The sequence below is a fragment of the Odocoileus virginianus genome, unplaced genomic scaffold, assembly GCF_023699985.2.
Source record: "Odocoileus virginianus isolate 20LAN1187 ecotype Illinois unplaced genomic scaffold, Ovbor_1.2 Unplaced_Scaffold_21, whole genome shotgun sequence".
Taxonomy (NCBI): domain Eukaryota; kingdom Metazoa; phylum Chordata; class Mammalia; order Artiodactyla; family Cervidae; genus Odocoileus; species Odocoileus virginianus.
Window position 1 is genome coordinate 326472 of NW_027224283.1, and position 22564 is coordinate 349035.

Consider the following 22564-nt stretch of genomic DNA (forward strand, 5'->3'; position numbering starts at 1 on the left):
ATGAAAAGCACAGTAAAGGCTCCTGCTCACGTTTTCCCCTAGTTCCCTCTGCCTGCTGATTGGCCCTGGTACTACTTTGTGTGGCTCTGTGCGGTCTGGCATGCCCCACCATCTTGGGGACTGTGCCTAACTATCTATCTTTTCAATAGCAATTAACTCCTGATCTGTTGCTCTCACTTGTTTTTTGGCCCAGCATGTGATCTATCCTGGAGACTGTTTCATGTGCATTTGAAAAAGAGTGTGTATTCTGCTGCTTTTGGATGGAATACTCCATATATATTTATTACATCCATGTAATCTATCATGTCACTTGAAGCTAGTGTCAGACCACTGATGGGGTGCTGAGGTCCAGAGGGCCCTGGAGTAGTGCTATGCCAGTGATGGGCGGATCTGGGTCCTGGAATCTCTGACTATAGGGCCCTGGGGGTCCTAGAGCTGGTGTTTGCCCACTGATAGGCCAGTATGTTCTCTGAAAAAGTTGGGTGTGGGGCCTGGGATGTCCCAAAGCTTGTCTTGGCCCACTGGTGATTGGATACTGGGGCTTCTGGCTGAGGGTCCAAGGTGTCTCAGAGCTGCCCTTGTCATGTTGGTGGTTGGGGCCAGAGCCCAAGGTGTCTGGGGACAGGCACCAGCCTGCTGGTGGGTGGACTGTGTCCTGCCACAGCAGGTTGCAGGCTTGTGCTGGTCCTGGAGCTGGTGTCTATCCCCTGATGGATACAGCAAGGGCCTAGGGGGTCTTGGTCTGGTGTTGTCTCACTGGTAGGTGGAGCTGGGTCTTGGTGGTCCTGGAGTTGGTGTGTCAGTCTGCTGGACAATGGGGTTGGGACTCTGGGTCTTGAAGCTGGTACCTGACTGCAGGTGGGTGAGGCTGGTTGTAGGGCTAGAGCTGGCTGGCTGGTGGGTTGGACTAGGCAACAGGTGGTCCAAGGGCTATTGCCTTTTTGCTAGTTGGACATTGCAGTCTCTGGCTGCAAGGGCCTGGGGGTTCTAATGGGAGTACCTGCATGCTGGTGTGTGGTGCCAGGTCCTGGATTCTCTCAAGTACAGGGCCATGTCCCAGGTCAGTTGTGGCTTCAGGGGATCTTATACAGCCTGCCCGCTGCTGATTGGGCAAGGTCCTGGTGCTCATAAGCTAGAGGGAGGATTCCCGAATGTTGCTGGGCAGCATCAGCATTCATATCATAGAATAGGCTCCCAAATATGGCTGCTTACAGTGTCTCTGTCCCCAAGGTGAGCTCCAGCTGCCTTCTGACTCTGGGATTCTCTCCAAGGTGAGTAGGTGAACCTAATCTAAGCTCCTTTCAATTCACTGATTCTGCCTTGATTCCCTGAGCATGTGAAATTTTGTGTGTGCCCTTTAAGAGTGGAATCTCTATTTCCCACAACCCTTATATCTTTAGTTGCAGAAGATATTTTCTACTAGATTCTTGTCTTTTTCATCAATAATTACACTGTAAATAGTTGCAATTTTGGTGTGTCCATGAAAGAAGGTGAGCTCACAGTCTTCCTACTGTACCATCTTAGCCAAGCACTCTCACATTTTGGTCTTAATTTTAGAAAGATATTTTTACTAGGCGTACAATTGTGAGTTAATAGTTTCTCATCCCTGTTTTTAAAGCCAGCATCCCACTGTCTTCTGGCTGGCATAACTTCATTTGACAAGTCTCAGACTCTCTTCTTTTAGTAGTTTTTAAAAAAATTCTAAATGACTTCAACATATTCTCATTTTTGTTTTAGCAGTTTGAGTTTGATGTATCTAAGTGTGTGTGTGAGAGAGAGAGAGAGAGAGGGGAGGGGGCAGGGAGGAGGGAGAGGGAGGTGGAGAGGGAGGTGGAGAGAGAGAGAGAGAGAGAGAGAGAGAGAGAGACTGATTGACATATCCTGACATTTTGCTGTGAGTTCTCCAGTTTTCTTGGGTATGTTGTTTGTTTCTTTACAACTGGAAAGTTATCTGACATTATTCCCAGGTTGTTCGGTGGTAAAGAATCCATCTGCCAATGCAGGAGACACAGGAGACTTGGGTTTGATCCCTGGGTCAGGAAGATCCCCTGGAGGAGGAAATGGCAACCCACTCCAGTATTCCTTGATGACTCAGCTGGTAAAGAATCTGCCTGTACACCAGCCCAGGTTGGATGCATGAGACAAGTGCTCAGGGCTGGTGCACTGGGAAGACCCAGAGGGATGGGATGGAGAGGGAGGTGGGAGGGGGGATCGGGATGGGGAATGCATGTAAATCCATGGCTGATTCATGTCAATGTATGGCAAAAACCACTACAATATCGTAAAGTAATTAGCCTCCAACTAATAAAAATAAATGGAAAAAAAAAAGAAGAAGAATCTGCCTGCAATGTGGGAGACCTGGATTCGATTCCTGGGTTAGGAAGATCCCCTGGAGAAGGGAACGGCTACCCACTCCAGTATTGTGGCCTGGAGAATTCCACGGATTGTATAGTCCATGGGGTTGCAAAGAGTTGGATATGACTGAGTGACTTTCACTTCACTTCACTTCAGTAATCATGCCTGAAAAATCCCATGGACAGGAGCCTGGTGGGCTACAGTCCATAGGGATCTCAAAGAGTCAGACATGCCTGAGTGACTGAGCACATGACCTCAAATATTTATTTCCCTCATTCTGTTCTGTTATTCTGAACTCCTAGTGCACATATTTTTGAATGCTTGATATTGTCTCACTGCTTTAAAATAACCTGCTTTTTTTTCTCACACAGTTTCCTCTTTGCACTCAATTTGAATAATTCCTGTTGACCATTCTTCAGTTTTACTGATTTTTTCCTAAACTCTGTCCAGTAAGCTAATAAGCTCATTATAAAAATTCTTTATTTCTGTTATTGTGTTTTCTAGTTCTAGCATTCTATTATACTCTCAAAAAACTTTCTTTCTGTTAAAGTTTACCAACCGGTCCTGCATGTTTGTTAAAAAAATTAGATATTTTAACATTGGCATCATAATTATTTTATAGTCCATGTATGATAATTCCAAGATGTGTGTCACTTCTGGGTCTGGCTCCAAGTTTTATGTTGTTATTAATGGGTTGTTTCTTCTTGCTTTTTTGTGTGTCTTGTAATTTCTTTTCTTGTGTGTGTGTCTTGTAATTTCTGAATGCATGTTTACTATTAAGTATAGCCAAATAGTAGAAGTTGAGGTAAACATTTGTACACAGAAATGGGCATTATTTTGGTGTGTAAGGCTGATAATTAATAGATCAGACCTACTGAGTTGGAAATTGCTTGAGTTTAGTTTTAATTGGTGTTATCAATGGTTTCAGTACACCACAGTCTTTGAAATCTTTCAAATGTGGGCTACTATTACCTTGCATATAGTGCAGTGGCTCATTGTTAAATTTTCACTGGTGTTAATCTGGAAAAATCTCCTGGTGGAGGGGAAGACAGTGGCAGAAGTGATGTTGCAGGCATTAGAAAAATACAGTGGAAAAAAAGCCTACAAATAAGGTAGAGTTGACTGTTGCTAAGTTGTATTGATGTCCTGAAGAGGGTGATAAGAATCTAAGGGCTGTTAACGAGCAGTTAGTGGCAAAGTGTGGCAGCTAGAGGGCTTATCTATGTGTTGGTTAGTTAGAGGCCTTATCTCCTGTGGTGAGAACAGACAGTTGAGTGGCTTGTTGATCTACTTGTTAGCAGCAGAGAACTTCAGAGACATTTGAATGCTTAGTTCTGGCATGTCCTTTATGAAGCTCAGGACCCTGATGGAGGAAACATAGATACTGAAAATGTGGAAAAGACATATCTGGGCAGATGCTTTTGAGGATTTTAACTTTTCAGCTTGCTATGAGCACTTTGGATTTGCAGAGGTGGCCACTATTCCCTACCAACGGCTAGCTGGAAGATGTTTAGGAGGTCTCCTATTTATAAGACATTGGATGTTTCCCTTAAGAGCTGTCCCTGACTCCTCTCGTAGATGTCAGACTGATAACTAGGATTAAACCCAGAATAATCCAGCTGAGGAAATGCTGGACTTGGTAAAAGAGGAAAGAACCTATACACTAAGGAATGAAAAGAGTTGACTTGCTTGTACTGGCAGAAGTCAGAGAAGTGTTCCTGGGACTAGGATTTGATCAGGGTCCCAGAATGTAAGACTGGCTTGTGAGCAAGAATTTATTGACTTGGAAACACATTTTCAGGATGTGGGATTTAACATCCTCCCAGGGACCCCACTTCAACACTGGGGTAGCTCTCAGTGCTTGAAAAAGGATGTCCAACACTCAGTGATGTGGAAATACCTGAGTTGTCTGGAAGATGGTGAAGGAAGGAGTAAAAAGCCCGAGGGAGGTGGCAATAATGAAATAGGTACATGACATATGACCTTAAGGCCTATTAGTTGGTTTGTTCCATTGGAAGGCCCACAGCACAGATCATTCACAAGGTCATGGGAAATGTACTGCTGAGAGGGCCAACAGCATCACTAAAAAGTGCAGCGATGGCTCTCCTTTACTGGGGATGCTGGTGGGACAGATAGTCATGGGGCTAGGCTTGTTACTATTCATGGGAATGATGTGGCTTGAAGAGGTAGAGGACAGTTAACTCTCAGAAGCAATGACCACACGATTGGCAGGGTCAGAGAGGCAGCCAAGGGACTCCAAATGCAGAAAGTTATAGAGAGTTAATAGACTTTAGCATCCCAAGGCCTCCCTAAGAAGCATCTGTAACATGCCCAACCTCTTCAGGTTCATCTAGAAATGCATCCTGTAAAAGTACGGTGGACTTTGCCAGACTCCAGCTACAATAGATTCAGATCATTGCCAACACAACCTAAGATATCTCTTCACCTAAATTTACTTTTAAATGGAGTCCAAATGATTTCTTGGTAATGGTTTTCATTTTCATCTTGGTGATCAGAAATGTCCTTATGAACAGACATGAGATTCCATATAGTACTTTACAGTAGGAATCATTTTCTGTAAGAGATGCCAGAAAGAGGCAGACTTTTTTTTGTTGAATTATTGGAGGGAGAAGAAAATTGCTTACAACCTGAGGACGTTTTATGAAGTAGATTTTTTGTATGTGTGTGGCATCATGAATAATATCTCCTGGGAAGTATCTAGGAATTTCTGACAAAACATATTTACAACTTTTTGATAGCGATTGATAAGACAAAGAACCCTTCATGGAAGGTAGATACAGTCATTCACCTGATCACTAGATTTATGACAAGTAAAGCAGTTTTTAATCAGACACTTCTGTTTTGTATGTACTCTAAAGATATTATTTTCCTTCTTTATTAAAAGATATCTATAGGAAATAAAATATCTGAGTCGGCCTTCTTTGAATACCTTTCTCTTGCTGACAGATGTAGAACTAAATTTTGATGTGTGTTTTCAGTCAGTTTATCTGAGAAACAGTTTTAACAAAAGGAGTTATCACAAGGTCAAATTATCAGTTGGCATAACTTTTTTTTTTTTTTTTGAATTTCTTTACTTTTTATTATACACCAACTAGTTTATATTTTAGTTCTTTACAAAGAAAATGCTAAGAAAATTATAACCACATGTTATATGGTTTTAAAATCATAATTCCAGATTTTTTTACATATAAGATGGAATGGTCCAGCAGCTATGTCCACTGTCACAGACTTTAGTTCCATTCAATGATATGGCACATCCTGCAAAATTAACTAGTCACACACAAAAAAAAGTCTCAATTACAGTAAAAATGTACACACAATAAAGGTAATTTACAATGACAGATAAGGAATGTAATTTATCTTGGCTGTGCTTCATAAATTTAGGGTCAATAGCAGTTGGCATAACTTTAATGAATCATTCAACATTTCCACTGATTCTGAGGTCACTAAAATGAATAAAGATGTGCTATTTTTCTGGCCACATTATTGAAGGCTTCTTTTACTTGTTTATTCCTTAGAGTGTAAATGAATGGGTTCAATAAAGGGGCAATTAATGTATTGAGCACAGCGACTCCCTTATTGAAGGCAACTCCTTCTTTTGCTGAGGGTTTTATGTACATGAAGATGCAGCTTCCATAAGAGAGGGTGATGACAACCATGTGGGAAGAACATGTGGAAAAGGCTTTCTTCCTTTTCTGAGCAGAAGGGATCCTTAAAATGGTCCGGATGATGTTTGTGTAGGAAAGAATCACCAGCACTAGGGTGACCACCAACGTCACAGCTGCTAAGATGAAGTCAACCAGCTCCAGGAGTCTTGTGTCTGAGCAAGATATTTCTATGAGGGGTCCATAGTCACAAAAATAATGATTCAGGACATTGGAGGCACAGAAATCCAGTTGACTGGTCAGGATGATTGGAGATAGGATGATGAGAAATCCAGCCAGCCAAGAGCAGAGGACTAGCTGGATGCAGACTCTGCTGTTCATGATGGTCATGTAATGTAAGGGTTTGCATATGGCCACATAGCGGTCATAGGACATGGCAGCCAGAAGGTAAAACTCTGTGGCCCCAAAGAATATCACAAAGAAATACTGAGTGAAGCAGCCAGCAAAGCTGATGCTCTTGTTCCCAGTTGAGATACTGAACAGTAGCCTAGGAGTGAAAGTGGTTGTAAAGGCAATTTCTAAGAAGGAGAAGTTCCAGAGGAAGAAATACATGGGCGTGTGGAGGTGGGAGTCCAGTAGTGTGAGGGTGATGATCGTCAGGTGTCCTAAGATGCTGGTTATGTAGGCGAGGAGGAGAAGTATGAAGATGATACTTTGAAGCTCTGGGATGTCTGTTAGTCCCAGCAGAATGAATGCTGTCAAAGTTCGGTTTTTCATTGTTAATGATTCTGCCTGTGAAGCTGAGAAGAGAAATGAGGTATGAAAAGGGCAGCAGAGCTCAGGAATGTTGAGGGGAGGGTGTGGATTCCCCTTGAAATTTGTTCATGGAAAAGTCCTCTATCTAAGTTAACAGAATCTCTGTTGGTCTCAACTGGCCCTTCACAAAATATGTTTACCCAGGTTCCCATGTAGGCAGCTTTCTTTTTGAAGCCTTTTTCTTGAAGCAATGAAATAGTCACCTGGCACTCCAAAATGCATCTTCTGCATATAAAGATTTACCTCTTTATCCACTCTTTGCTTTTCCCCCTCTCTGTCTATGAAACCCTTCTCCAAGATCTTGTAGGGATGTTTCATCTTTCCTTCATGTTGATGCTTTGATGATTTGCTTCATTGCTGTCTTCTTCAACGTATCGGACACCTCCAGATCCATTTGCTCTGCAGGAGTGAATAGCTCTTTTTACATTCTGGCTTTTGTGCCTGGTGGCAGGTTTGGAGAAAGCTTTGAAATATTGAATTCTTTTTTGTATGAGACTTTTTCTTCTTGTTTTAACTGATAGAAGCGATTATAGGTAGCCAATAATTCTAGGAAGCTTTCTTTAACTGCTTAAATATTCAGGGAGTAATGTTTACTGGACCAGGAGTCTTTCTTATGTTCTTTTAGTTTTCAGGACATAGATGTTACTGCTACAGAAAAGTAGGAAAGAGTCAGCCTGGTCCCTTACAGACTAATATGGATTCCTCCCAGAAAAAAACCTGCTAGGGTCAAGAATCATTTTAGGTATTTATCTTAGTTCTGATCTTCCGGTATCACAGGAACTAAGGATCTTCAAGGGTGCTTATCTAGATCAAGTTCATAGTGGAAGTCCCTGTTGCCCTTGGCCCACTGTGATCACTGGACTCTAATGTCAAGGCAGTGCCACCCTCTGAATGGGAGGCTCAGGCTTCTGTTCACTTTTTGCTCTTTGGAGAATTTTTCTACATTATCATTGAGAAATTTACATTTGTATTGTACAGAAATATAATTACAAGTCTGAATATATAACTTTTTGGAGAAGTTCATTGCATCATTGTAATATAGAAGAATTGTAAAAGATAAAAATTCCACCAATAGGTGAATAAGTAAATAAATTGTGATGTTTTGCATTTGGAATAAAATGGGAAAATTATCTGTACTGACTTTTGCATGTTTACAATATATTGCTAGTGAAGTAAACACAATCACAAGTTTATATTGTGATTTTTATCTGTGTAAGAAACTGGGAATTTATTCATATATTTCCAAATGTCTGGAAGAATTTTAAATGGTCAATGATGGTTATTTCTGGAGTGCCATTGATCACAAAACAAGTCTTTCTCTTTTCCTTTATCCCCTTTATCCCCTTTATTCATAATCTAAATATAAAAAAATGAACCTGAATGAGAATTTTAATGGTAAAAAACAGTAGTAGAAATTACATTCAGTTGGATTTCATAATCTGTCACATAAAGTGATAATATTGATGAACTAAGGACATACTTACTTTTTGACACTCAGAAAAGATGTTGAGGGATTTTACCTCTGGATGCTGTTACAAAGAGTCAAAATTGAGATGTCAGATGTGGATAAGAAAGTAGGATAAAATGTAACATCTATCCCACTTTTCTAGTACTACGCCATGCCCTGATTGCTCACAAAGCATATAGGTTTCCTGGGCAGGAGTTTGAAAAGAAATAGTTCCTAGCTCCCTTTGCCTTTAATCAATCACTTGTTACTACCTTTTCTATAAGTTGATCCCATTTAGCATTGGATCTGCAATTTCTGAAGTTGCTACCTTATTTAAACTATTTGAAGAATAGAGGAATATTTTGCTTCTCACAGTCTCTTTTTTTTCCCTCCACTTGATCTGGACTTCTATACAATTTTTTATCAGTTTGAGTGATACACATTTTATTGAGTTTACTCATCAGAGACATTGGGGAATAAATTTTTCTCTGGGGTCCCAGGTCAAGAAAACTTTAATTAGCCTTAATAAATAATGTTGGGAATTAACTTTTGACAGGTAACTAGGAAGATGTTCCAAAGAGACCCATGAGGACACTGTGACAAAGGCATCAGTTACAGGAAAAAGTCTTGTGGGAACTGAAGCAATAATGATGATCATAATAAGAAAAATGCAACATTAGCTTATCAAGCATTTTACCTGAGCTGGGCAGAGTTTTATTAACTTCCATCCTTTTATCATTTTATGCTCACTACATTTGAGGCATTTGTTATTTTTAGGCTTTTGGCCCACCTAGTTAGTAGGAGTGTGACCTTCAGAAGGTTCTCTAGCCTCTCTGTGCCTCAGTTACCTCATCTGTTAAATGGGGGTAAGAATAGTAATTGCAAGATAAATCTATCATAAGAACTAAATGTGTTGTTAGATGTGGCGTGCTCAGAAGAGTGCTTGGAATACAGTAAATGGTAGACTACTTATCATTATTATTATTGTTATTATTTTGCCCATTTTGCAGATGAGGGAATAAAGAACATAAAAGTTGTGTAGTTTTCCCAACATCACATAACAAGTACTCCGAATTATTGGCATCTGAGAGCTGGTTTGCCTAATTCTACAGCTTGCCATGTGCCTTTTCAGGAGCATGAAGAATGCAGAAGTGGTGTTGGCTTCCTACTGTCAGTGGCATCACTGTTTCACCATGGGGGTGGGGGGTTTAACATTTATTTCAGAGGAAATTCTTTCTTTCCTGTGTTGGACCATTGTTCTCTGATTCTTGCTTTCTGATGAAAGGCAGGATGTTATATAGGCATCTATCTTCTCCTCAATGCACTTGAACTACCTTCCCTGATATTCCCTCCCCATTTTCTTTCTTTAAATTTTTTTTTAATGTGGACAATTTTTAAAAGTCTTTATTGAACTTTATAAAGTATTTCTTCTGTCTTATATTTTGACTTTTTGGCCATGAGGCATGTAGGATCTTAGCTGTTCACCAGGGATGAAATCTACTTTCCCTATGTTGGAAGGCAGAGTCTTAACCACTGGACCACAAGGGAAGTCTCCCCCACCTCCATTTTCTTTTTGATTCTGCATCTCTAGGTGGCTTCTATTCATATACTTGGAATCCACAGATCGTTTACATGGAAAACTCAATAGCGGACTGAGCTTCAAGGATCACAGAATCGTTGAGAGGGAGGTCCGTGGTGTTGTTACACTTGACTCTAGTCAAGAGAGCAGATGGTACTGGAGTTTCCTCTTGAGTTTGGTGATAAGAATGGTTTCTATTTTCAGGACTGGTCTAAGGTAAATATATGAGATCATGAAGTTTATCTTTAGTTCTCTGTAGTGAAGGTGTGCTTACTCTTAAGCTGTAGGCAGAGTGACTTAAAAAATGAAAGCTGGAATTCTACCAAAAATTTAGAGAAGAGCTAACACCTATCTTACTCAAACTCTTCCAAAAAATTGCAGAAGAAGGTAAACTTCCAAACTCATTCTATGAGGCTGCCATCACCCTAATTCCAAAACCAGACAAAGATGCCACAAAAAAAGAAAACTACAGGCCAATATCACTGATGAACATAGATGCAAAAATCCTTAACAAAATTCTAGCAAACAGAATCCAACAACATATTAAAAAAATCATACACCATGACCAAGTGGGCTTTATCCCAGGAATGCAAGGATTCTTTAATATCCACAAGTCAATCAATGTAATACACCACATTAACAAATTGAAAGATAAAAACCATACGATTATCTCAGTAGATGCAGAAAAAGCCTTTAACAAAATTCAACATCCATTTATGATTAAAACTCTCCAGAAAGCAGGAATAGAAGGAACATACTTCAACATAATAAAAGCTATATATGACAAACCCACAGCAAGCATCACCCTCAATGGTGAAAAATTGAAAGCATTTCCCCTGAAATCAGGAACAAGACAAGGGTGCCCACTCTCACCACTACTATTCAACATAGTTTTGAAAGTGTTGGCCACAGCAATCAGGGCAGAAAAAGAAATAAAAGGAATCCAGATAGGAAAAGAAGAAGTGAAACTCTCTCTGTTTGCAGATGACATGATCCTCTACATAGAAAACCCTAAAGACTCTACCAGAAAATTACTAGAGCTAATCAACGAATACAGTAAAGTTGCAGGATATAAAATTAACACACAGAAATCTCTTGCATTCCTATACACTAACAATGAGAAAACAGAAAGAGAAATTAAGGAAATGATACCATTCACCATTGCAACAAAAAGAATAAAATACTTAGGAGTATATCTACCTAAAGAAACAAAAGACCTATACATAGAAAACTATAAAACACTGATGAAAGAAATCAAAGAGGACACAAACAGATGGAGAAATATACCGTGTTCATGGATTGGAAGAATCAATATTGTCAAAATGGCTATACTACCCAAAGCAATCTATAGATTCAATGCAATCCCTATCAAACTACCAACGGTATTTTTCACAGAACTAGAACAAATAATTTCACAATTTGTATGGAAATATAAAAAACCTCGAATAGCCAAAGTAACCTTGAGAAAGAAGAATGGAACTGGAGGAGTCAACCTGCCTGACTTCAGACTATACTACAAAGCCACAGTCATCAAGACAGTATGGTACTGGCACAAAGACAGAAATATAGATCAATGGAACAGAATAGAAAGCCCAGAGATAAATCCACGAACCTATGGTCACCTTATCTTCGACAAAGGAGGCAAGGATATACAATGGAAAAAAGACAACCTCTTTTAACAAGTGGTGCTGGGAAAACTGGTCAACCACCTGTAAAAGAATGAAACTAGAACACTTTCTAACACCATACACAAAAATAAACTCAAAATGGATTAAAGATCTAAATGTAAGACCAGAAACTATAAAACTCCTAGAGGAGAACATAGGCAAAACGCTCTCCGACATAAATCACAGCAGGATCCTCTATGACCCACATCCCAGAATTTTAGAAACAAAAGCAAAAATAAACAAATGGGACCTAATGAAACTTAAAAGCTTTTGCACAACAAAGGAAACTATAAGCAAGGTGAAAAGACAGCCCTCAGATTGGGAGAAAATAATAGCAAACGAAGCAACAGACAAAGGATTAATCTCAAAAATATACAAGCAACTCCTCCAGCTCAACTCCAGAAAAATAAATGACCCAATCAAAAAATGGGCCAAAGAACTAAACAGACATTTCTCCAAGGAAGACATACAGACGGCAAAAAAACACATGAAAAGATGTTCAACATCAGTTCATTATCAGAGAAATGCAAATCAAAACCACAATGAGGTACCATTACACGCCAGTCAGGATGGCTGCTATCCAAAAGTCTACAAGCAGTAAATGCTGGAGAGGGTGTGGAGAAAAGGGAACCCTCTTACACTGCTGGTGGGAATGCAGATTAGTACAGCCACTATGGAAAACAGTGTGGAGATTTCTTAAAAAGCTGGAAATAGAACTGCCATATGACCCAGCAATCCCACTTCTGGGCATACACACCGAGGAAACCAGATCTGAAAGAGACACGTGCACCCCAATGTTCATCACAGCACTGTTTATAATAGCCAGGACATGGAAGCAACCTAGATGCCCATCAGCAGACAAATGGATGAGGAAGCTGTGGTACATATACACCATGGAATATTACTCAGCCATTAAAAAGAATTCATTTGAATCAGTTCTAATGAGATGGATGAAACTGGAGCCCATTATACAGAGCGAAGTAAGCCAGAAAGATAAAGACCATTACAGATATACTAACACATATATATGGAATTTAGAAAGATGGTAATGATAACCCTATATGCAAAACAGAAAAAGAGACTCAGATGTATAGAACAGACTTGTGGACTCTGTGGGAGAAGGCGAGGGTGGGATGTTTCAAGAGAACAGCATCGAAACATGTATATTATCTAGGGTGAAACAGATCACCAGCCCAGGTTGGGTGCATGAGACAAGTGCTCAGGCCTGGTGCACTGGGAAGACCCAGAGGGATCGGGTGGAGAGGGAGGTGGGAGGGGGGACTGGGATGGGGAATACATGTAAATCCATGGCTAATTCATTTCAATGTATGACAAAAACCACTGCAATGATGTAAAGTAATTATCCTCCAACTAATAAAAATAAATGGAAAAAAAAAAAAAAAGAAAGCTGTAAGTAAGTATGGGTTTGAGACCGATAATGTGTAACTGACCAAGAGTCTTCCAACCCTTAGACCCCCAGTAGGAAAGACAAAACAAGCTAATGGAAGTGGCAGAAGTACAAAGGTGTGTAAACGAAGACAGGAGAGATACTGGAAATGGATTCTTCAAAGAAGCAAAGGACGAGAAGATAAAAAAGAAGCCAAAGTGGGTGTAAACATGTGAAAGAAGAGATAAATGTGATCAGTCAGAAGCTGGCACAGAGAGATTATTTTGTATTCAGTATGTGGGATCATTTCTTTCCAGCCCACATTCTCCTAAGAGAACCTTTCTTGGTAGCTCCTTAAACACTGGTGATGGGAACTTGATAGCACAAGGGCCAAGCTGTCATAATTAGAATCTCTTTCCTGGGTGCTTATATAGTATTTGAGTTTGCTAACTGTATGCAGTCAGTTATGGAAGAAGATTTAGATTTTATGGGGCAGGCATAAAGGGCTATGTCACAGTGGATGAAGAATCAAGGATGCCGGTTCATAGTGAGAAAAGGCGGAATAGTCATAATGAGAGAAGGAGGGAGGAAGAGAGTGGGGGGAGGGGGAGGGAAGGAGAAGGATGAGAAAAGGTGGGGAGGAAAGAGAAAGGGCTGAAGTGCCAAAGCTGAAGTGCTTTTGAACTGTGGTGTTGGAGAAGACTCTTGAGAGTCCCTTGGACTGCAAGGAGATCAAATCATTCAATCCTAAAGGAAATCAGTCCTGAGTATTCATTGGAAGGACTGATGCTGAAGCTGAAGCTCCAATACTTTGGCCACCTGATGTGAAGAACTGACTCATTGGAAAAGACCTTGATGCTGGGAAAGATTGAGGGCAAGAGGAGAAGGGGACGACAGAGGATGAGATGGTTGGATGGCATCACTGACTCAATGGACACGAGTTTGAGCAAACTCTGGGAGTTGGTGAAGGACAGGGAAGCCTGGCATGCTGCAGTCCACGGGGTCACAAAGAGTTGAACATGACTGAACAACTGATTTGACCTGAAGAGAAAGGAAGAGAGAAATTCAGTAATCTTGAAACTGATGTTTCCAAGTAGATTTTAAGGTAGTCAAAGAATAGGTTCTAATAAATTATTCCACCAAGAGATTTCTGTCCAAATATAACATTTTAAAATACTGAGACATAAAACTTCACATTGAGCCCCAACACATTAGCTACTGAAATACAACCCATTTCATGCTTCTATATTAAAAAATTTAATTTTTATAAACAGACAAAATATAGAATAGTGAATCTCCATAACCAATCATTCATGTCGTGCAATTTGAAGATTTTGATACCATTTTAATCGAACCAAGGGCATTTCAACTGAGAACAAGCAGAAAACCGTGGAGGGTTTTAGAAACACTGAAAGCGATAGATATCTGTGCTCAGTGGATTTCTTCCAAGCATCCAATGTTTGGCCAGATCACATCCAGATATTCACCTTTTAAATAACAAGTTTCAAAAAACATTCTTTTTTTGCATCTTTACAAATATATTTTATACTTCAATAAGGAGCTTAAAAAATTTCCACATAGGGACTTTGCTGGTGGTCCAATGGTTAGGACTCTGAGCTTCCAATGCTGTGGGTCTGGGTTTGATCCCTGGTCAAGGAACTAAGATTCCACATGCTTCTCAGTGCTGACAAAAAGTTAAAAAAAATGCACTCAGAAGGAAATTTCCAAGGGGAAATAATTTTGGAGAACTCATGGTTTGACTACCTTGAAATGTATTTGTAAACAGGAGTTTCAAGATTAGAATTTCTTTGTCTCCCTCCATCCTTCCTATTTTTCCTACTCCCTCTCATTCTTTCCCATTTCCCTCCTACCCCTTAAAACCAACATTTATTTATTTAAGCTCCGCTGGGTGGCATGTGGGATCAGCATGAAAGGGGATTGAACCCAGGCCTCTTGCATTAGGAGTGCTCCCTGAATTGAGAGCTCAGAGTCTTAGCCACTGAGCGACCAGGGAAGATCACCCCCTTGCCTGTCTTTTATTTATCCGTTTCTCTCTCCCTTCCTCTGCTCCCCCACTCCTAGAATGAGTTGTGTTGTCCAGGATGAAAACGAATGGGCTGTTTAGTGTGGGATGATCTCTCCCATACTAAAACAGAATGAAAAGTTAGAGCCGCTCTGAGCTCCACGCTCACCTTCAGAGACAACCTGGCACCTGTTATTAGGAAGGGGGGAAAACAAAACTTCAAGTTATTATTTTTCCCTTTTGAGGTTTGAGACAAGAGTAGATGTATGCTCAATTATCACTTTTTTTTTAAAGGATTTTATATTGATCTTTTAATTTTATTGAGAATCCTTAAGACTTCTCCTCAGGATTGTTTCTAAGCAGAGTTTTCCCTGGGTGTGTCCCTTTGCTGTCTGACATTTTCTAAAACAAAACAAGACAACACAAAACAAAACCACACAGAACCCCTCCAGAGAGAGTTATTTGCCTAAATTATTCCAGGGACAGAGATTCCATTGTTTGAGAACTGAAATCCTGTCAGGTTTCTTAACCTGTGTGGTATGTAGGTAAAATTTGGTAGAAAATCCCACTGGAAAGAGCCATTTAACCGGATTATCTCTGGAATATTGATTCTGTGCCTTGAGCATCTGGTTTCTTCTTTAAGCACATGTTATAAACGGTGTCCTGTGTCCTCAGCCCCTCTCCCCACCATTCCACTGGAATTACCTTCACATTGTAAAACTTGGGAGGGGAGGTGAAATGAATTTAGAGGTATCAATGCAGTGTGTTAGCCTTTAAGATGCAACTGCTAAGGTGGGTGCATACAACATTTGTCTGCTTTGGACCTGGTTCTTTAATTGTCTGTCTTTTTTTTTTTTCCATTTATTTTTATTAGTTGGAGGCTAATTACTTTACAGCATTGCAGTGGTTTTTGTCATACATTGAAATGAATTAGCCATGGATTTACATGTATTCCCCATCCCGGTCCCCCCTCCCACCTCCCTCTCCACCCGATCCCTCTGGGTCTTCCCAGTGCACCAGGCCCGAGCACTTGTCTCATGCACCCAACCTGGGCTGGTGATCTGTTTCACCCTAGATAATATACATGTTTCAATGCTGTTCTCTTGAAACATCCCACCCTCGCCTTCTCCCACAGAGTCCACAAGTCTGTTCTATACATCTGAGTCTCTTTTTCTGTTTTGCATATAGGGTTATCGTTACCATCTTTCTAAATCCCATATATATGTGTTAGTATACTGTAATGGTCTTTATCTTTCTGGCTTACTTCGCTCTGTATAATGGGCTCCAGTTTCATCTATCTCATTAGAACTGATTCAAATGAATTCTTTTTAATGGCTGAGTAATATTCCATGGTGTATATGTACCACAGCTTCCTCATCCATTTGTCTGCTGATGGGCATCTAGGTTGCTTCCATGTCCTGGCTATTATAAACAGTGCTGTGATGAACATTGGGGTGCACGTGTCTCTTTCAGATCTGGTTTCCTCGGTGTGTATGCCCAGAAGTGGGATTGCTGGGTCATATGGCAGTTCTATTTCCAGCTTTTTAAGAAATCTCCACACTGTTTTCCATAGTGGCTGTACTAATCTGCATTCCCACCAGCAGTGTAAGAGGGTTCCCTTTTCTCCACACCCTCTCCAGCATTTATTGCTTGTAGACTTTTGGATAGCAGCCATCCTGACTGGCGTGTAATGGTACCTCATTGTGGTTTTGATTTGCATTTCTCTGATAATGAATGATGTTGAACATCTTTTCATGTGTTTTTTTGCCGTCTGTATGTCTTCCTTGGAGAAATGTCTGTTTAGTTCTTTGGCCCATTTTTTGATTGGGTCATTTATTTTTCTGGAGTTGAGCTGGAGGAGTTGCTTGTATATTTTTGAGATTAATCCTTTGTCTGTTGCTTCGTTTGCTATTATTTTCTCCCAATCTGAGGGCTGTCTTTTCACCTTGCTTATAGTTTCCTTTGTTGTGCAAAAGCTTTTAAGTTTCATTAGGTCCCATTTGTTTATTTTTGCTTTTGTTTCTAAAATTCTGGGATGTGGGTCATAGAGGATCCTGCTGTGATTTATGTCGGAGAGTGTTTTGCCTATGTTCTCCTCTAGGAGAGTTTTATAGTTTCTGGTCTTACATTTAGATCTTTAATCCATTTTGAGTTTATTTTTGTGTATGGTGTTAGAAAGTGTTCTAGTTTCATTCTTTTACAGGTGGTTGACCAGTTTTCCCAGCACCACTTGTTAAAGAGGTTGTCTTTTTTCCATTGTATATCCTTGCCTCCTTTGTCGAAGATAAGGTGACCATAGGTTCGTGGATTTATCTCTGGGCTTTCTATTCTGTTCCATTGATCTATATTTCTGTCTTTGTGCCAGTACCATACTGTCTTGATGACTGTGGCTTTGTAGTATAGTCTGAAGTCAGGCAGGTTGACTCCTCCAGTTCCATTCTTCTTTCTCAAGGTTACTTTGGCTATTCGAGGTTTTTTATATTTCCATACAAATTGTGAAATTATTTATTCTAGTTCTGTGAAAAATACCGTTGGTAGTTTGATAGGGATTGCATTGAATCTATAGATTGCTTTGGGTAGTATAGCCATTTTGACAATATTGATTTCTTCCAATCCATGAACACGGTATATTTCTCCATCTGTTTGTGTCCTCTTTGATTTCTTTCATCAGTGTTTTATAGTTTTCTATGTATAGGTCTTTTGTTTCTTTAGGTAGATATACTCCTAAGTATTTTATTCTTTTTGTTGCAATGGTGAATGGTATTGTTTCCTTAATTTCTCTTTCTGTTTTCTCATTGTTAGTGTATAGGAATGCAAGAGATTTCTGTGTGTTAATTTTATATCCTGCAACTTTACTGTATTCATTGATTAGCTCTAGTAATTTTCTGGTAGAGTCTTTAGGGTTTTCTATGTAGAGGATCATGTTATCTGCAAACAGAGTTTCACTTCTTCTTTTCCTATCTGGATTCCTTTTACTTCTTTTTTAATTGTCTGTCTTTACTGGGCTTGGGGAATGGAGTTAAGACTGATTCAGAGGTTTCCCTGGTGGTGCAGTGGTGGAGAACCCACCTGCCAAGGCAGGGGGCAAGGGTTCACTCCCTGGTCCAGCAGGATCCAAGGCAGGGGGCAGGGGTTCACCACCTGGTCCAGCAGGATCCTGCATGTGCCAGGCAACTCAGCCCATGCACGTGACTACTGAGTCCACACACCCAGAGCCCACAAGCTGCAACTTCTGACACCTGCACACCCCAGAACTCGTGCTCTGCAACGAGAGGCCACTGCAATGAGAAGCCTGCGCATGGCAACTAGAGGATTTCAGTGTTCATTGACAAAGACCCAGTGTAGTAAAAAATATTAAAAAAAATTGATTCAGTCTGGGAAGTAGGTAAATCAGCACACCCTCCTCTTGCCTGACCATTTCCTGCAGCTTCTGAGAAATACATACCCAGTTAGGGAAGTTCTGGGTTTCTCTCCCATAGGCCATCACCTTCATCCGAGAACTTTATTTTGGGTGACAAAGTCCTTGGAAAACAATGTCTCAGAAGTGCCCTTGAAGAGAGTGTGGAGGAGTTGAGGCTACGTGTGGCTCCTGAGCTTTCTGGGAAATTAAAAAACCTCATTTTACACAGAGAATGTGCTAAAGTTAGGCTCCACAGGATAAGACCTTCAAAATCTACCAACCTCCCTATCTGAGTCTTACTTCAGGGGCCAGATTACCTGTGACGAGGACACTGAGTGCCCCAGAAGAAAAATAAATAACTGTCTCAATATGCATCCTGTAGACAATCCATTTCTCGGTAACTATGGTCTGTGACCATGGGTGAGAAGAGACCTTCTTCTGACGTCTTCCTCCTTCCTGACCTGATCATCCCAACTATAGCTCGTATGGGCAATCACTCTCTGTCCCTCACTTCTTAGTGATAGATCTTGAATCAGGACCCTGCATATGTTTACCATATATGCTTACTTTTTGTTGATGAGTTTTTGTTGACTAATAAACCACTGTGATATTTAGTGGCTGAAAACAACCACATTTGTTTTATTCGTAGTTCTGTGGGTTGGCGATTTGGGCTGGGCTTGTCTGGATGGTTCTCTGTCGGTCTTTGATGGGCTCATCCATGTATCTTTGACCACTGTCAGCTGGGCAGCTCTGTTTCATGGTGGCAGGGAGCGTGCGTGTCTGTGTGTGTCTCTGTGTGTGAATTTATCTGCAAGGGTGATGGGGGCAAATTTTGCCTAGGCTAGTCCAGCCTTGTTCACATAGCTGTAGGTTTCTAAGACTTCTTGAGTTTCTGCAAGTTTCCTTGTGGTCAGATGGTAAAGAATCTGCCTGCAATGAGGGAGACCCGGGTTCAATCTCTGGGTCAGGAAGATCCCTTGGAGAAGGAATGGCAACCCACTCCAGTATTCTTGCCTGCAGAATTCCACGAACACTCTGGTGGGCTACAATCCATGGGCTCCCAGAGCTGGACATGCCTGAGCAACTAACAGTGGAAACATTAAGTGTCACTTGTATGAAGCAAGCCACATGGCCAAACCCAATGTCAGTGTGGGAGGGCACAACCAATGTAGGTGCTACAGGGAAGCAAAGAGTGTGCTCTAGTCAGTTGCAGTCTCTGACAGCTGGTCATCTTTGACACATGAATTGTGTGTTGAAATACAGAGGTAGAGTGAATCTGAGATGGGTTGTGGAGGACAAAGCAACGGGAGTGAGTGAGCTGCGACTCCTCACACACCCTGGAAGGTGCCTTGTAGTGTTGCTATTTATTTTGGAGCCCAGTCATTTTTCTGACCAAGTGTTTTACCACCTGCTTCACTTGCTGGTTCCTGAGAGTGTAGATGAAGGGGTTCAGGAGAGGGGCAATAACTGTATTGATTAGAGACACTCCTTTGTTGAGATCAACCCCTTGGCCTGGAGAAGGCTTTACATACATGAAGAAGCAGGTGCCGTAGCCATGGTGACCACAATGGTGTGGGAGGAACAGGTGGAGAAAGCCTTCTTCCTCTCCTGGACAGAGGGGATCCGGATAATTGTCCAGATAATCTGGACATAGGACATGGAGATCAGCACCAGCGTGCTGAGCAGCGCCACCAAAGCCAGGGTAAAATCCACCATCTGCAGCACCTCTGGCCCACTGCAGACCACCTCCATCAGAGGCGTACAGTCACAGAAGAAGTGGCTGATGTGGGTGTCACAGAACGGAAGCTGACTGGTGAAGATGAGGGGAATGAGGATGAGGGAGAAGCCTGCCAGCCAGCAGGCGAGGATGAGCCGCCTGCAGACTCTGCTGCTCATGAGGATGGGGTAGCGGAGGAGCCGGCAGATGGCGATGTACCGGTCGTAGGCCATGGCTGTGAGGAGGAAGAACTCCGTGGCCCCCAGGAAGATGTGGAAAAAGTCCTGGGCGACGCAGCCAGCAAAGCTAATGGTCTTAGTTCTCGTGGCAATGTTGAGAAGCATCTTGGGCATGATGACAGCCTGGAATCAAATTTCCAAGCAGGACAGATTCCGGAGGAAGAAGTACATAGGGGTCTGCAGGAGGGTGTCCAGCAAGGTCAGGCTGATGATGGCCAGGTTTCCAGAGACAGTCACAAGGTAGGCAAGCAGCAGGAGCAGGAAAACTGCCACCTGAAGCTCTTTGGTGTCTGTCAGGCCTTGGAGGAAGAACTCAGTCACCACGGTCTGATTGGCCATTGTGGATTTCAGGTCCTTTCCAGAAACGTGCAAGCCTGGGCAGATAGAGACATCAGACATTAGCAATCCAGGGCAGATAGAGACATCAGACATTAGCAATCTTGGGCAGATAGAAGCATCAGATATGCCTCCCACTGGGTTGAGGGAAGCAGAGCAGAAGCTTCTAGAGGCCCTTCCCTAGTCAAAAATGTCACCTTTTTTAGAATCCTGAAAGAATTATTGGATGCCAGTGACTGTCCTCTCTCACTCCCTTCTTCCATTCCTCTTTTCTTTCATTTCTCCCTTTTATTTCATCCGAGAAAGTCTATACAGAATCCTCTGCTAAGATCAGAAGAACTAAGATGTGTTCTGATCCACTGATGACAGCTTCTTCTGTTGATCACATCATCTGGCTACAAAACAACTTTCAGAGTAATGCTGCATCACTTTCTATTTTCAGACCTCTTGCTAGTTCTTCTGTCTGACTATACGAAGGGGGACCACACAGGTGAGGGCATTCTGCGAAACACAGTTCTCAGTTTAATGAAGATGATATAATAGTGAAACCGTGTACAAGCCCCTGTGTCCTTGTCTTCTGAAGTAAAATGCTGACTCAAGAGATAATGATTGGGAAATGTGAAGATGTAGAAATAAAGAGTAGCTATTGGTCTGGGAAACTGGTAACAATTTAGACTATAATTCTGCCACATAGCAGAATTTCCAAACTCACAGTTCCCTGAAAGATATAGATAAAGGCCTGACACATATTCCTAAGTTATTTTTACAGGAAGCAGACTCCCTCCAGATGAAAACTGCTGACAGCAAGCACATAGACCCTAGACTGGTTGAAATTAGAAGATTGATGATACTTAGAACTTCAACTTGATGCTGGCCAATCCCAGAACTGTCCGTGAGCTGATCACACCCTACTCCTCACTACCCTCTCCAGGGTGAGTCACACAGTCTTGAGGGCACTAGCCTACTGGCAAAGCAATAAAACCTATTTTTTCTCTACTTCACCCAAAACTCTATCTCCATGTCTCCATTTGGCATCGGTGAACAGAGGCTAAGTTTTGGTGAAATAGTTCATCATAGCCTGTCCTTGCAAGAAACTCATTAAGTAATCTTCTGTAAAATAGGAATAGTAACAGGATATTTATGACAATGAAATGACATAATGCTTGTAAAGATTTTAGCAGTGACTCCCACGTGGTGATATTCAAAAAGCAATTATTACATTAGTATATTAAATAGATAAACAAGCAAAAAAAACCCTCTGCTGTTCTCCCAGGCCTCTTTAGAATTGGCAAACACCTATTCATCCTTCAAGATCTAGCTTAAGACGTCTTTTTTTAAAAAAGCTTTATTTATTTTTGTCCACACCGTGCAGAATGTGTATGTGGGATTCTAGTTCCTGGATCAAGGGTGGAACCCATGTCCACCACAGTGGAATCTCAGAGTCCTAACCACTGGACCACTGGGGAAGTCCCCTTAAGACCTCTTATATGAAGCCTTCCCTGTAAGCCCTAGGCTGAATTCACTGCTTCCTCCTGTTTCCCATAATTTATAGTCTGTGCCTGGTATGGTGCTTCCCGGATGGCTCATGGTAAAGAATCCCCTGGCCAGTGCAGGAGACACAGATGTGGGTTTGATCCCTGGGTCAGGAAGACCCCCTGGAGGAGGAAGTGGCAACCCACTCCAATATTCTTGCCTGGAAAGTCCCATGGACAGGGGAGCCTGGCGGGCTACAGTCCATGGGGTTGCAAAGAGTCGGACATGACTTAGTGACTGAGCGCCTGCCGGGTATCCTTCCATAGGGCCTGTTATAAAGGGTGGAGCCTGTCTTCCTTGCAAGACCACAGACACCTGAGCTCAGGGACCGCTTTGTTCATCTGTGTATCTCATCACTCACTTTCCCCCCTTACTCAGTATCGGTACGCATCTTCTCAGGTCTGTATTGACAAAAACCCTCCTACTTCCTCACATATGT

At 41.5% G+C, this 22564-nt stretch overlaps 1 protein-coding gene and 1 pseudogene across 2 annotated transcripts; both read right to left on the reverse strand.

The window, feature by feature from the left end:
• Positions 1–3642: 3642 nt before the first annotated feature.
• On the reverse strand, positions 3643–6758 carry LOC110123591 (olfactory receptor 6C4-like). 2 transcript variants are annotated; one of them, XM_020871660.2, is made up of 2 exons: positions 5844–6758; positions 3643–3663 (listed from the first exon to the last, which is right to left on the reverse strand). In XM_020871660.2, exons 1-2 carry the CDS (start codon positions 6756–6758, stop codon positions 3643–3645), a joined length of 936 nt encoding a protein of 311 aa, XP_020727319.1. The 2 variants fall into 2 exon arrangements, with proteins under 2 accessions (XP_020727319.1, XP_070319134.1); XM_070463033.1 differs by lacking the exon at positions 3643–3663 and adding an exon at positions 5447–5467.
• Positions 6759–19660: 12902 nt separating this feature from the next.
• LOC110123821 (olfactory receptor 6C76-like) lies at positions 19661–20595 on the reverse strand (annotated as a pseudogene).
• Between the last annotated feature and the right edge of the window lie 1969 nt (positions 20596–22564).